General features: G+C 35.1%; 1 protein-coding gene across 1 annotated transcript; it reads left to right on the forward strand.

Moving 5' to 3' along the window:
* Positions 1 to 1,778: 1,778 nt before the first annotated feature.
* LOC126811499 (uncharacterized) lies at positions 1,779 to 14,004 on the forward strand. Its single transcript, XM_050537168.2, has 17 exons — positions 1,779 to 1,878; positions 3,195 to 3,460; positions 4,135 to 4,289; positions 5,117 to 5,357; positions 6,008 to 6,113; positions 6,667 to 6,763; positions 7,213 to 7,308; positions 7,721 to 7,771; positions 8,285 to 8,357; positions 9,515 to 9,574; positions 9,811 to 9,987; positions 10,780 to 10,918; positions 11,445 to 11,553; positions 11,849 to 11,921; positions 12,513 to 12,677; positions 13,397 to 13,539; positions 13,686 to 14,004. The coding sequence occupies exons 1-17, from the start codon at positions 1,821 to 1,823 to the stop codon at positions 14,002 to 14,004; spliced, it is 2,328 nt and encodes a 775-aa protein (XP_050393125.2). The 5' UTR covers positions 1,779 to 1,820.
* The last annotated feature ends 1,440 nt before the right edge of the window (positions 14,005 to 15,444 follow it).

Genomic DNA, 15,444 nt, shown 5'->3' on the forward strand with positions numbered 1-15,444 from the left:
ACCAATGAATCTCACTTTATTGGTCAGATATTACAAATTACGCATGTGCATATCATATAACAGGATATCATTTATACCAGAAGGTTGGGAGTTAAACAACATCGGAAGCAGGAGAATTTAAACTGGCTTAATTGCCCGGGTTTGGTTTCAGACGGCAAAGTCACGCTTACTATTACTAGAGATTTCCGGTTAGCTTAACTATAACCGACTGAACAGGAACACATTTTATTGGCATACTATGTATTATTTGATGAGAAATTAACTTCTGTCTAAAACAAGAATCTTTGACTGAATCTAGAAGAAAACATGACCATTAATCATAAGATAGGATATATTAATTGTGAAATATTTTAAATGATAAGCGAGTCATGGGTGTTATAACCAGATATGAGTATAATATACAATTATGATTTACACTATAAATATTAAACTGTTAATTGTTCTTTTGTAAACCTTCCGATTTTATATGTATAATTCAGAGAGAGAGAGAGAGAAATGGGGTTTAACGTCCACTCGACACAAACTAGGTCATTTCGGGACTAACATATGGTTTAATTTTATTTACATAATTCGCTTGCGCGTAGGGGTCTTTAGCAGTGGTAGGAAACCGGAGGACCCGGAGAAAACCCACGAGGTTGGACAGGCGACCCTACTCCTTGTCACGTACAACCGGGGATTCGAAACCACGCCAGTGGACTCAATGACAAACTTTATGATACAGCGTGCGCACGCTAACCATTCAGCCATCCACCCCACCCCCCTGTATAATTCAGTCAACATACCCACGTAATCAAAGTGATTATTTTATTAAACTAGACAGGATAGTGTTTATAACGAATAAAAAACTAATGGGTAAGGTAATCAAAACTTCTAAACTATCAATAGCAACATTTCATAGTGGAAAAACATCAGGGCCCCGATTCCTAGAAAATTCTTAAAGGACAATTTTGGTGTTAGTCATTATCACATATGTGATAGAACTGGTTTAACACGTTCCAAATATAATTTTAACACAGAGATCATTGCTACGATAGATACGTTATCAAGGTTTCAATAAACGGAATGGCGAACGCAAAAGGAAAACACGAGTTATCCTTCTATATAACTGACTGAAGTGACGAGTGATAACAGATACACGGCGAATTTCTGCTCACTAATAATTCCTTGGAAGACCAAAAGTTGTTATGTGAGACGGTGAAAAGGATATCTGACAATTCAAAACAGAAATTGACTGTGACTAGAAAATAAGTTAATCAGAAACACAACTTCAGCATAACCAATGGTGAACTATTGCTACAGAAATATTCACCACTGAATACTGGAATCTTATCTCAAAATGACCATGTCAAATCCTATTCAAGTTCTTTTTATTCCACAACCCTTTGTTAAATAGAACTTTTTTCTCCAATTAATCTAACTCTAGGGCCAAATATATGGAATGGACTCAAACGTCTCGAGTACACTTTGTCTAGGAGATTTGGGGACTAATATGTGGTTATTTATATTCCCAGTGGATACGTGTACAAGTCTAAGATGTGATTTGGCCCTGACATTGGCCTTCCAACCTTTCCGTCTATCATTTAAGGTTCCATATATGGTGAACACCATTGCTCATAAATAGGCTACACGAACAGTTGATTTTTACTATGCAATCTTTCTATCAATACTATACCTATCCTTGGCGACTGTAGATATCTATATCTCTACGTCAGTCACTCTCATATGTTTATATGTTTAAAGTTCAAGATAACGTGGATCATTAAGCCGATCAAATTTGCTCTATAAATATTCTCTACTGTGTCAGTGGATCGGTGTCCACCATGAAGGATCTCAAACCCCTGTTGCTTCTGGCATCTGTCTTCTCTTCAGTTACTGCTGGTTAGTAGGTCGATTTTATATAATTACTTTATAACTGGAGACGTTTTTCACCAGAAGATGAACTGATATTAAAGTCACAATATCCAAGACTAATATAGACTTTCAGACCATTATATTATATGAAACCATTAATTAATTAAAAGGGAAACATTTATTTAGGTATGTGCACCAATTAGTTATTGTCTTATTGTTAGTATACATGTAGCCCTCTTTTCCCTTCCGTGTTCAGGGGTGCTTTACAATGTATAAAACCGCGAAATACTTTAAATAAATTCAAGAACGAAAGCAATATCACAGCATATTATCAATAACACAAGTCAGAAAATAAAGAGTTAAATTTATCAAAACGTGAGTATGGAAATAAAATCCTATCTTATCTAATCAAATTATTCCAAAAATGATTTTAAACGGATTAACCCTAAAGAAAATTATGATCATCTAAACTTCTAATTACGTTCTATTATTTTGTACCGCTATCTTATTGTCTTACCAAGGATAGCTCAATTATTTCCCCAGGGAATAGGGTCGCCTGTCCAACCTTGTGGGTTTTCTCCGGGTGCTGCGGTTTCCTCCCACCCTACGCGCAAGAGAATTATTGAAATAAAATCGAACCAGGTGTTAGTCCCTCACTATCGCGGGCGGTCAAGATTTTAGCTGGCTTTGTTTTTGTTGTTGATTTGTTGTTTATAATTTGTTTGTTTGTTTGTTGCTTTGTCTGTCTTTTTGGCAACGGGGGTGGGGGTGGATGAGGTGGGTGTGGGGTAAACTTAAAAATTACTATCTAAAGAATTATATTTTCAGTTCTTATGTTTCTAAAAGTTAAATAAAGAAATGTTTATTGACCTTCTGGGGCAAATGACTTCTTTTATCATCAGGTTGATAATTATGAGTCAGTTAACTGACATGGTGGTTGTACATGGTTTATATGTGTCTTTGTAACTTACTTGATCCGGATTCAGAAACTTTATATTTTAGTCTTCTAATAAGCAGCACTGTCCTATTTGCCCTATTCAAAAACTGTATACTGTTGTGATTTTTCATTTGCAAGTTAAGCGAAGTCTGTGTTACCACAGTCCCCAGAATTGCGAAGTGTACTGGTCGCTTGCGCCCGGCCCATTCCATTGATTTGATAGTGTTTTTGTATTGCAAAAATGTTTGACTTCTGTGTTTCTAGTTAACTGTATATATTACTATTCCAATGTCTATTTTTTGTATATTGCCCGGGTTTCTATTCTGTGTTTCTAGTTCATTGTTATGTGTGGTGTTGTTCTCCTACTCATACCTGAGCTCTAGAGCAAATACTAACTTGTTTTCAGATTTTGGTATTGGAACCATAACGTCCGGTCAATATTACGTAACTGTCAACAAAACTAAATGGTTTACGAGCGGCCACACGTTTTGCAACCTGAACGGAAATACCCACTCTAATATTACTTTTAACGTTGATTATGGAAGTAGTGGTTTGGATAAGTTGGGTCCGTGGCAAGGAGATAGATGGGTCTTTAAAGATAACGATACAACCGTCGAGTTTAAGATGAAAACATACCAAACAGACAAAATCCCCGCCGTTATTTTTACCATGGTAAGTTTTTATCCTACTCTGGTTTCATTTCAGATTTTGTTATTGGCATTGTTACGGACAATCGGTATTATGTATCCATTAATGATACCAAATGGTTCACGAGCGGTCCAACTTTTTGCAACCTGGATGGTAAAGTTTTCTCTACCGTTGACAAGTCTATGACGTTCGATGGTGATTATGCGTATAGTGGTTTAGATAAATTGGGACCTTGGCAGTCAAATACGTTTAAGTTTAAAAATAACGATACTAGGATTGTATTTGAGATAAAATCTTACCAAACGAACGACATCCCAGCTGTTATTTTTACAATGGTAAGTCAGCCATTTCATATGCATTTCAAAATAATGATATCAAAGCGGTTAACGTTTATTGGTCCAGTAAAACATATTTCAAGCCTGCGTTTGTCAGCGCGAAGCACAAGCTAAAATAGTGCGAACTGAAATCTACCAAAAAATTGCATGGTGGATAGGTTTAGAAAATAAAATATCTTTATATGCGAACAGCTGAGGCTGTAATTTTATTATACGATGCAAATTTGATCTGAGTTTTCATTCAGTTTCTAAGCTTTCTCTATTCCATGTTCAAAATATATCGTGAAATATTAACAGTGATGTTGACGATCCTGAACCACTTGATATTTATATTATCACATCATTTTATATTTTTATTTTCAGAACTATGTGACATCAGCTAAAGGTACTAAAGCTACATCGGCCAATAAAACTATAAGTGGTTGGCCGAGTTTTAATATTCTAGATTTAAATCAAACGGTTGGGTATCTTGCCTATTCTGCTGATATGTTCGGGGACAGAAAGAAGAAGCTAGGAATGTAAGTTATTTCTTTTAGCCTTCCCAAATTCAATCAACAAGACAATGTTGGCGTATTCTTCCTTGTGTGCTAGCTTGGAAATAAGGCACCTGTCACAGAAATTTACACAACGCACATTTTATAATATATAAGTTGTGTGATAATTTGTGTCTGACAATATATGTGACAGATGTCTTATGCCCAGGCTTGCTTGTGTGCCAACCTATGATGCGCCAATAGAACTGATAGAATGTATGTCGCTTCCAAGCGTTTTGCACCAATTGATAACTAATGTCTTAAATACCAATGTTCTAGTCACACATGATGTCGCCGTTTGCCATTGTACCTGGTTGTTTCATTGGCGGAATTACATTTTCGGAACCCTGAAACTTGAACTCTTATGGGGGGACCTTCGCAAACAGAAAGAGATCGGGATAACCATAGCTGTATTCTATAGTATATTGTTCAATTTTTGAAGACGGTGAAGTTAATGCAAAACCTACACTCGCCCAATTCAATTACAATAAATCCCCATTCAAATGGATTATAACCACATTCTATTCACCAATAAACTTTCCTATTCTAAGCACTAACGGTACCACCACTAAAATTTTGAGCAATGTAGACTAAAGTCGTTATTGGGGGCTTCTTTGGGAGAAGGGGCTCTAAGGCTTAAGCTTCATTTTGTTGGGTTGGACTGGCCAATAGATCCATGTAGAACTAAAACAATATGTGAGCTAAGATTTAAATATTACATGAATAAAATATATTCAAATATCTAGGATAGCATATTGAGCATTGTATTTATTTCTGACAGTTTATTTAATTACTTATTTCTTATTTAATAGCTGGGGTCCAGACGCTCTGACCGTCCGTGATGGACTGGATGGGACAGGTCCAATCGTAACCTTCGATAAACTGGGAAATGCCTTCCTGTTTGCTCCCTTAGATAGTTTTATGACCACTTCGTATTCTATTGATCGGGATAATTCGACTATATCTTGGGGAACTATGGGAGGTGTTGATGAAATACCTGCTGGGTTCACATATTCTGTCATTATGGTTTACAGTGATCAAGGTGTAAACGGGGTAAGTTGAATATACAATTGGTTACAAAGACGCGAGACTTGCTAAATTGGCAGTAATATTCCAGGTCCCAAGACCTCGGTTTCAAATCTCAATAATATTTTGTATAATCGTAAAAGCGAAGATCCTTACGAAGGTAGTTCAAATGAGTCAAAAGATTGCCAGATTAAGACAAATTCTGGTATATTACAAGTAACGATAAAACTACTTAGTATTGCGATATAAAATATTAACTATAATATGACATCGAACTTCATTCTACCTACTTATGACATCGACCTTCATTCTACCTACTTGTCAAAGGTTTTTGAGAGGAACCAAAATTACCCGAAAGTAGTACCTTTTATAGTAGCTCTAAAACTGCACTATGTGTTAATATGCTCAATTGCTATATTTCCTATCAAAACAATTGCAAATACGGCAGCTCATATATCAGTTATGTGTTATTATTTTTTAGAAAGAGTTCAATTCAATTTCAGAAAGGAAGAGCATTTACATTTTAAATATATATTCCTTAGGTAATTTACATTTGAAATATATATTTGAAATATATATTAGGTATTATATTTTAAATATACATTCCTTAGATATTTACATGTTATATATATATATATATTCCTTAGGTATTTACATTTTAAATATATATTCCTTAGGTATTTTCTAAGTTTGGCACCATTATGAGATATTACCATGATAAAAATACAGAACGCCAGAAGACTGATGTATCTTTAAATTATATTGGTTACTGGACAGATAATGGTAAGCTTGTTAATAGTTTCAATTTATATTTTATTGGGAAATGCACGTGATGAGCTTGATTAGAAGTAAATACTAATCCAATCTGGTTCATATGAAGATCGTTATTAGAGTATAAATTTCATTGTGAATAGAGCTAACTTTGTATCTGGGAGAAGTATATATTTAAATCAAAGGTAACAATCTATCTATATATCTAAAACAAAGGTAAAAATCTATCTTGTTAGGTATCACAACTAGGAGTAAGGCAAATAGTGATTAGATGGTTGCCTTAGTAATATTATTATATTATATCGTTAAAATCCGATAATATCACATTCTGGTACAAAGGTGCCCTTATTCACTTTCTAGTGAATACTAACCAGGACTAGGTGTCCTGGCACAATACTGAACCGGTGTCACTATAATGTATTTAGATCGCTGCCACTATGATAATATCGCACCAGTGTTACCTGTATTTAGACCGGTGCCAGTATAATAACACCAAATCTGTTTATCCATATTTAGACCGGTGCCAATATAATAATACCGAATCTGTTTTGTTTCTATATTTAAGGTGGTTACTACTATTATAATACAGAACCCGGTAAGAATTATGAGCAGACAATGTTGGACATCAAACAAGATATGAATAAAACACAAATACCATACAAGTAAGAAAACATATTATCTGTTCCTAAACACTTGCCAACATTTTCTATTATAAAAACTTTTACCCCGGATTTGTCTCTTGTGTTTGTTTTGTTGTTGTTTTATTTTGTTTTATGTTTACTTTTATATTTTATTTAATCTAAAATAATTGATGAAATCTTGTAACTCTTACACATGTTCTAATTACATACAATGAGTTTTGAAACGCTATAAAACCTAGATTACTGAATGATATAGATGTCGGTAATTTATCTCAAATTCAGTATTTAGATTAAAACATAGAACAAAAACAACAACAGTCTAACGGGTACATTCCTTTTATAAGAGTGTGGACCGAAATTTGAATATAAACTACAATTAGAACATAAGTAAATGTTGTCCTGTATTTTAAAACAATATAACCCTGCTTGTATAGCGCACACTTCAATAGCATGTTCTATGTTAATTACAGGTATATACAACTGGATTCCTGGTGGTATTATAAAGATACAAACGAAGCGGTCACAAAATGGGAACCTCGTCCTGATATATTTCCGGACGGTTTAGTGTAAGTTGCTGTGTTTGTTTTACTCATGTCTCAAATAAAACATGAATTAATATCACTATGATATTATAACAGTTCAGTTCTTTAAGGTTTTTCAACAACTGTGTTACTAAATCATCCAGTTTGATAATGTCCACAGTCTCGACCTTTAACGTCAATCACAATTTATCTGCTAATGTCGATCGCATTAAAACTGGACTACTGGACATTTTCGAAAAATTTAAAGGACGCAATTTGTGAGATTTAGGAGTGGAACGTAAAATCACCAAAGAAGTTATATGGACTATTTTGAACCATGTCTACCAAAAACCATAGTCCTTTAAATATGAGAAAGTTACTTGTGGCGTTTTTAGTACCAGCATGCTATATTACATAATATTATGAAGTGCACTCATTTTTATGTTATGAAATATAGGAAAGTGGGACAAGAACTGGGATTACCATTAGTGCTTCATAACAGATATTGGTAAGTTATAATTTGTGATTATTTAATAAGATATTAAGATAACATTCCCGTTATTTTTCTTATTCAGACTCACTGTTAACTAGCACAAATACTAGTATTTGTCATTTCAAATTGTATTACATGTATTAAACGAAACGAAATTAACATTTGATTTCAATTAGATTTTAAATATATCGGCTATCTATATGAGGTCATTCCAAGACTTGAACGTGATAACTTTTATTTTACGAAATCTGATCTTGCGAACTATTTGATCGATAATTTTTGCGAATTTCGCTTATAGTAGGCATTTGTTTTTGTATTGCTTAAGTGGGTTGTATAAGGTGGCATGTTCATTTTAACAGAATTATAACTGAATTTACATGCAACTCGTAATGTATTTTGACCAATATGTTAAACGCCCCGAAGGTGATAAGTTATTGTTCAAATAATATTGTCTGCCTCATCATTTATTATAAACTATTTAATAAATAAAAGTGTTTAATTGGGTTTTATTGTGTTTATCTGTTACAGGTCAAAAGATACACCATACGCAGTAAACTACAAATTTCTGAAAGGCCTTGGATTAAGTGTTCCAATTACAACCGTATGTTAATCTCCGTAAAGTTACACTTGTGAATTGATCATTTAAGACAAATACTAGCCAAAATCGTATAAGGATATGTTCTGTAGTCGTCCAGCAGCAGCTCGCCAAACCTGGAAATATAGCCCACCTAATATTTTTTGATGGATTATAAATCTTTAGTATGTGTCGATTCAGAATCCGGATGCCACCCTGGCACGCGTGGGGAAATTTAAATATTCAAGATGGTCTGGTTTCGGTTCTTTGTGCTCGACATCAGCCATTTTAAGAAGAATCGGTGCTGGTCAGACAACTCCTATATGAATAGGACTTGTTATATACTTTAGGATTTATGTGCAGGCTAAAACATAATGTAATCCATTGAACGAATTTAACCGCTCACGTACCTGAGGTATTCTCTTTAGTGCGACCCGGCCTTTACTTTTCTAAAATTCTGGGCAAAAAGAATACTATTAAGACAAAGGTGTGCGGGGCATTGTTAGTTATGTCAACTCGGCAAACGGGAAGTGGTATCAGGTATTCTAGAAATAGTAGGCATACCCTTCCCATGCACAATACTGGTCACTGCTTATAACCAACCAAGCCAAAAAGGCTATTGGGTTTAAGGTAACATTGGGGCCAAAGGCCAGAAACAAAGTCCCAGGCGCCTAGCAATGAACAGAGATTTTATTTGTAGTGGGTTTTTCAGTATGGCCATTTTTAAAGTCTTTATAGAAATGTTGGTTTAAGCCAAATATTAAGTACCGGCAGTTATGTGAACTAGTAACTGAAAGGGGCATTATGTAAGAGCTAAATCTGTCTATGTCCTTATTTTGGCTTCAAATATCATTTAGACATTTATTAACATGATAAACCCCCCATAATCAACGCTCTAGATCATCGGATGACAGAGATTTAAATGGATTCAAACTCTCGCTAGATTAAAATAATAACGATAAAATGGATAGTCGAGTCTAAGTCTCTCTGTACCGTTGCTACGATAATAAACAATATCGGCTACATCTTCTAGCACCCATAACTTCGCTCTGAATAAATTAATTTCAATGAAATTTTCAGTAGAAATATTTTATTATCTATTTTTGATCCATTATAGCAAGAACGGTCATCTCTTTATCTAAATCTTACATAATACACATTTAATAAGTATTTTTAATTTTCAGAGATTCTGGGATTTCCTGTTACAAAGAGCCAAGACCTGGGGTCTCATCGTTTACGAACAGGTATAATTCCTTTACTTCAGAAGAAATTTCTGACAATGCAAATTAAACGTTCAAGCAGTCCATCAACTTCGATATTACATTGTATATGGAGCACGAACTATACAAGCTACTCTCGACGTCTTCGAGGATAAGCATAATAATAATAATAATATACTTCGGGGGAGGGGGGGGGGTCTTATTTATTTATTTAATTATTTATTTATCTCTGTTTATTTCTATAAATTTATACATTAAAGGATTGGATGTATGTACAATTTATGTTTCTTGAAGTGATGAAAACTAATTTGACCCTAGCAACAACCTGGATGGACGCCATGGCTAAATCAGCAGAGAATAATGATGTTACTATACAATACTGTATGGCCCAATCTCGACAGGCACTACAGAGTTTAAAATATACCGCTGTCACACAGGTAATATAGGAACTTATCAGTATATGTTTCTATTTATCATTCTTCATCTTTCGAATTATGTTGTCACTCTTGTCTGTCGGTCCGTCCGTCAACAATTGACTTGTGAACGCTTTTCTTTTGAAATTTGGTGGGAAGCACTGAGGTCAAGAGACGAATGAAACATCGATTTTTAGCCTTCCACGAAAATCTTATGAAAGCGATCGTGTTTGTAAATTTAAACGGATGTTTAGGTGGGAAGCATTGGAACCATGAAAGGATGAGCCGTGTCGATTTCACCGTTCCGCGAGTATCCGTTCCGGAGTTATCCCTCCATTTCCAACAACCTTGTGAACGCGATAGAGGCTGTAATTTGTAACGGATGTGGGAAGCACTGGGGTCATTAGAAGACGGAACCGTGTCGATTTTCAGAGTTCCGCGACTTTCCATTGTGGAGTTATCACCCCTTAACCGAAAATCTTGTGAACGTGTCAGAGGCTATAGTTTTTGATGGATTCTTTATAAATATGTCGGAAAGCATGGGGTCATGAGCGGATTGCTTTTTTGCGTTCCGTGACTTTCCGTTCCGGAGTTACCCCCGTTTGCCGAAAAATTGTGGACTCGATAGAGGCTGTAGTTTTTATTGAATGTTGGTTTTTTTTCTCAAATAAGGTGGGAAGCATTGGAGTTATGCGAGGATGAACCCTTTCTATTCTCCGTTTCGGGGTTTTCCCGAACTCAGATCTATTTACGAAACCTAAAAGAAATCATAAATTTAACGAACGATTATAATTGATTTCATTTGTTCTTTTTCAGGCCCGTGTGTCAGATGATTATCATTTACAGCACGATCAATGGAAGATCGGAATAAGTTCGCTGTTTGCTCATGCTGTAGGCGTGGCACCATCTAAAGATACATTCTGGACAACAACCAACCAACCTGGAAATCCTTTCAGTAAATTTACTTACAAATATTTTTTACGGCGTTTCTAAAATTTATTAAAAGTACTAAAATAATCTTCGGCAGTTTTAATTTGCGTGTGTCGTTAATGTACTGTTACTGTAACGATTTTGTTCTTTCTTGCGATTATAATTTTGACTGCACCTATGAGTACCTGAGTAAAGTGTACCGTAAACAAAAGGGTATGTTAGTCGAATGCCTGGAATGGGGTTCAACACAATACTTCGGTCATTTTGAGACTAATATGCGATATTTTTATTTGTGTAGTTATGTGTGCGCTTCGAATTCCATCTGCAAAGGGTTCTTTTATGTCCACACCAATATACTCACGTTAGCCTGGATTTTTAATCCCTCCCTTCGGGGTTCACTACTAACAAGTTATAAGAACCGGGTTCGAAAAATACCAATGGTTCTTCTCGGCCCACTATTGGATTCGAAAGAGTGCCCCGTCACTCGACTACCAAGAACCTAAGTGGTATGTACGAATATATTTATTTTATATCCCCTTTACGTATTTCAGATACAACAGAACAATATCCTGCTCTACAGACACTAGTAGCTGTTTTAAGTACTGGACCAGTTGGACCCAGTGATAAAATTGGTTACACAAATAAAGATCTATTAATGAAGTAATTATGGCCAGTTCATTTACTTTCCTAACAGCAATCAGAGTGAGACACAGAAAATCACTTGATGAGCGATTCTTGTATAGGCAACATAAATTCTTCGGAATTAACTACATGTAGTATTAAAAAGGCCATTGGAATTGGTCTCACTTGGCCCGGTGGGTTTCAATCCGATGGAAAAATCAGCTTTGTGCAATTACTTTTCAAATTACAGGCCCCACACTTTTAGTGTATATTCATTCACATATGTTTATGTTTTAATATAATTGTATTTTAATAGAATACATCTGATTTTCAGGTGTTGTAATTCGGATGGTTTGATATTAAAGCCTTCCAAACCTGCTACAGCTATAAATGATCAAATTATCGAGGTAAGTTAATCAGGTTATTAGTAATACACAGAAGCATTATTGCCAACCAAGAGCCAATACATTCAATAGTATGACAGTATCAGGACTACAGTCAAGAATTTAATCAGATTAAAACCACTTGTTTCCATTATTAAAAATGTGCATTGTAGAAATACCCAACGACTTATAAAAACGACGCCTATTTTGCAAAAGCCACAAACGGTGTCAATATGTATAAAATACCACCAAAACATATTGTATTTTATTAACGCAATAGTCTACCAACGTCATTCACGCGATAACAGGGGTGTCAGTCTGACCGCTTTTTCAATCACGTTTCAGATACCGTCAAAGTTAACATGAAAGCTATCTTTTAGAATCGCCTAAGGCGTCGCGTTTGGTAGCATCAATGCTAAGAATGGCTAATTCAACTACAGTGCCTGCATGATGAATTTCCAAATGCTACCGAAACTACTGCAATAGGACGTCACGCAGGAATTGGTTTTGTTGATAACAACCGTTTCAAAACTATTTTCATATAGCTGGTCTAGTTACTTAAGTCTTATTTGTTCTTTTGAGTTGGATTAACAATAAGGACTGTTTCTTTTACAGACAGCTTTTAATGATGGTAGTGGAGCAAGTGGTCAAGTATGGTCGACGTATACAGATTTTGGTGAATATAATAAAATACGGTTTGGTATTATAATGGTGGCTAATCTATCCAAACCTTATTCTATAACTCCTTCTAGGGCATCTTTAGATGTGGAAATTAATCAGGTATGGTCTTTATATATCAAGTGCCTTATTATCTGCCCTTGCTATAATCCAATTTCTTCTTAAAATAGTCCAGTATGTTTCATATTGATAAGCAATATTTACGGTGGCTATTTTCCATGGGTCCAGTTTCTGTCACCAGAGGATGTATCGTATTTTAATCAGTCGACAAGATCAATGAAAACAGTCGTCCATAATTGGAATCTAAATGTAGCAATGGTTAATGAGTCGATAATGCTTCTAATAATTCTGCGGTAATATATATGGTTGTTCGGTATATGTCACGGACCTTATACTGATGGAAATCTTAACTTGTGAAATATGAGTGCTTATTTCCCCATCAAGATAAAGAGCTATAGATGGTTGTCGCTTAATCTGTCGTGATTCCGAGCAAATTACTTCAAATGAACATCTTGATTATACGTCGTTTATTTGCCATGGTACTTCGGAGTTTGCTGAAAACAAGTTAGGTACAACTTGTATTCAAACGGCGAAAACGATATGCTAGGCGTTTCAATTTATCGAAGGTATTATATAATAAAACTACGTCAAATATGACGTATCAAGTAAAAATCATATCGTAATTATTATACAGGTCTGCTGTGTGTAATGACAGCAGTCGTACAATGGGGAAGTGGTGGGTGTGCTTATTCTCTCTAAAACATTACTTACCATTTTGTGCTTTTGCATAGATCTGTTATATTTATTTTCATTATTTCTAGTACCCCGATTCTGTGATATATGACAGCAAAAACATGACCAAATCTACAAGTTTCAGCGAGACCAGTCCATTTAGCTTACCAACATGTTTACTGGATAATGCAAACTACTGTCTTTATTATACCAGTCCTGTTATGAAGCGAGGGTGAGTTGATATTGCTATCCTAATATCGAATGATAAAGTCATGATCAATTTTGAATATGATCTAGTATTTACTTAAAATTTGCGAGAATCCTGTCCGATTTCGAATTAAACATATGTATTTATATTTTTCTTATTTCTTTCTTCAGAAATCAAACGATAATTATCTATGGCGGAACAAACAAATTTGTCTGGATGTCATCACAAAGAGTTGCAAAATTATGGGTGGACGATGACAATGTTGCAGTCACTTTACGAGGTGCTGCGAATGAAAATGTTACTTTTGCTTATTCTGTCAACGGAGTAGTGAATACGAACACTCACATCATTGATGCCAAGACACACTGTGCCAGCATTGTGATCTACAGTTCCACAGGGAAATCCCCCATTCCTGCTAATTTCAACTGTACAAATTTGTTACATACCTCTGCCAAGCATTCCAAAAAGGCACAACCTCATCAAAAATAAAATATTATCTCAAATATTTATGTGTTTCCATATTTTTATTTAATAATAAACGACCCCATTAATGGCATTAATATCAAAGCTATATTATACATATTACCACATCGAATTTTCAGTTCCTAAATAAATGAGTGTTCAAAGGGTTACCAGGGATAAATGGGCCTGGTTATAAAAATACACAAATATAAAAGCAACGTTAATGAATCTAGCCTTTCGAAAAGGGTGGACATTTTGCACAGGAAGCGAGCAGCTGTGCACTGAGAGCCTGGAAATAATTCTTGTATTATTAAAGCACCACCGTTAATATGCGTGAAATGCATAGGCGTACGAGGCGGGGAGCGGAAGCGCACCGCCCCCACCCCCCCAAATATTTTCATAAAAAAAAAATAAACTTGAACTAAAATGGTCATTCATATATTAAAAGTATATAAATTTTACAAGTTCAAAAAGTCTTCTATCTTGATTCTAGATATATCTATCTTAGATATGGATAAAGAATGTGAACTGTCATATAATGAAAAACGTGGCAAAAGTAAATCGTAATACGGAATATATAGATTGTAAATTTGAACTCTTTTAAAATGGTCATTCATATATTAAAAGAAGATAAAGTATATACAAGTCTTCTATACATCTGAGATCTGGATAAAAAATGTGAAGTCTCATAAAATGAAGCAAAAGTATATCTCATAAAATGTGGCAAAAGTAAATCGTTTGACTTGTTCTTGTTTTCGTAGTAATAGAGCTTGTATTTTAAAGATGACTTTTACCAGTTTTTATGCTGCAACTGACATAATTTACTACCCACTCCAAATTACTAGAAAGTTTTCGAAATGCCTGGAAATCGCGTCAACGGCCGTCTGGTTTTCAAAATTTTCTGGGGGAGGCCCCCCACACCCCCCGTCGGACGCTTCGCTTAGCTGGTAATCACGATTTAGAAAATGCCATAAACATTTCATTTTAATCCTATTTTACTTGTCACAGAATCAGATAGTCTATCGGGCACCATATTCAATTTGAACTCGTGAAGAGACCGCTGCAGGCTGCAGGAAGTAGCAATGATAGAGACTACAATAATCAAATAACCATACGTGATTACTGGACTATATAAAAACAGATTAGATCATGAAGTCTGTGACATATATATAAATGCTTATAGCTCTCGTTTTCCTTCAATGTCTATTCGATATATTCAAACAAACTCTAAAATCGGAAAGAAAATAAACAACATTTCATAAAACTTTATGCGCTCGCAGAAAGTTTATTAGTCTTAAATCTATAATCCCCCAGCCTAAACAATGACCGACGGTACATTCAAATACAACAGAAATTACCGGTATTTATTGGGGAATGTCCAGTGTCACTAACATCCAAAATATTCATGTGGTGGTGCTAGGTCAGTGGCACCGTCAGAGCCTTTAACCTGTAATTCCCAGTTACTGA

This window comes from Patella vulgata, chromosome 1, assembly GCF_932274485.2.
Source record: "Patella vulgata chromosome 1, xgPatVulg1.2, whole genome shotgun sequence".
In the NCBI taxonomy this organism is placed as follows: domain Eukaryota; kingdom Metazoa; phylum Mollusca; class Gastropoda; family Patellidae; genus Patella; species Patella vulgata.

Coding starts and splice junctions, on each gene's coding strand:
- LOC126811499 (XM_050537168.2), top strand. CDS start 1,821: ATGAAGGATCTCAAACCCCTGTTGCTTCTGGCATCTGTCTTCTCTTCA. Junction 5,358..6,007: donor GTGATCAAGGTGTAAACGGG/GTAAGTTGAATA, acceptor TATATTCCTTAG/GTATTTTCTAAGTTTGGCAC. Junction 8,358..9,514: donor TAAGTGTTCCAATTACAACC/GTATGTTAATCT, acceptor TTTAATTTTCAG/AGATTCTGGGATTTCCTGTT.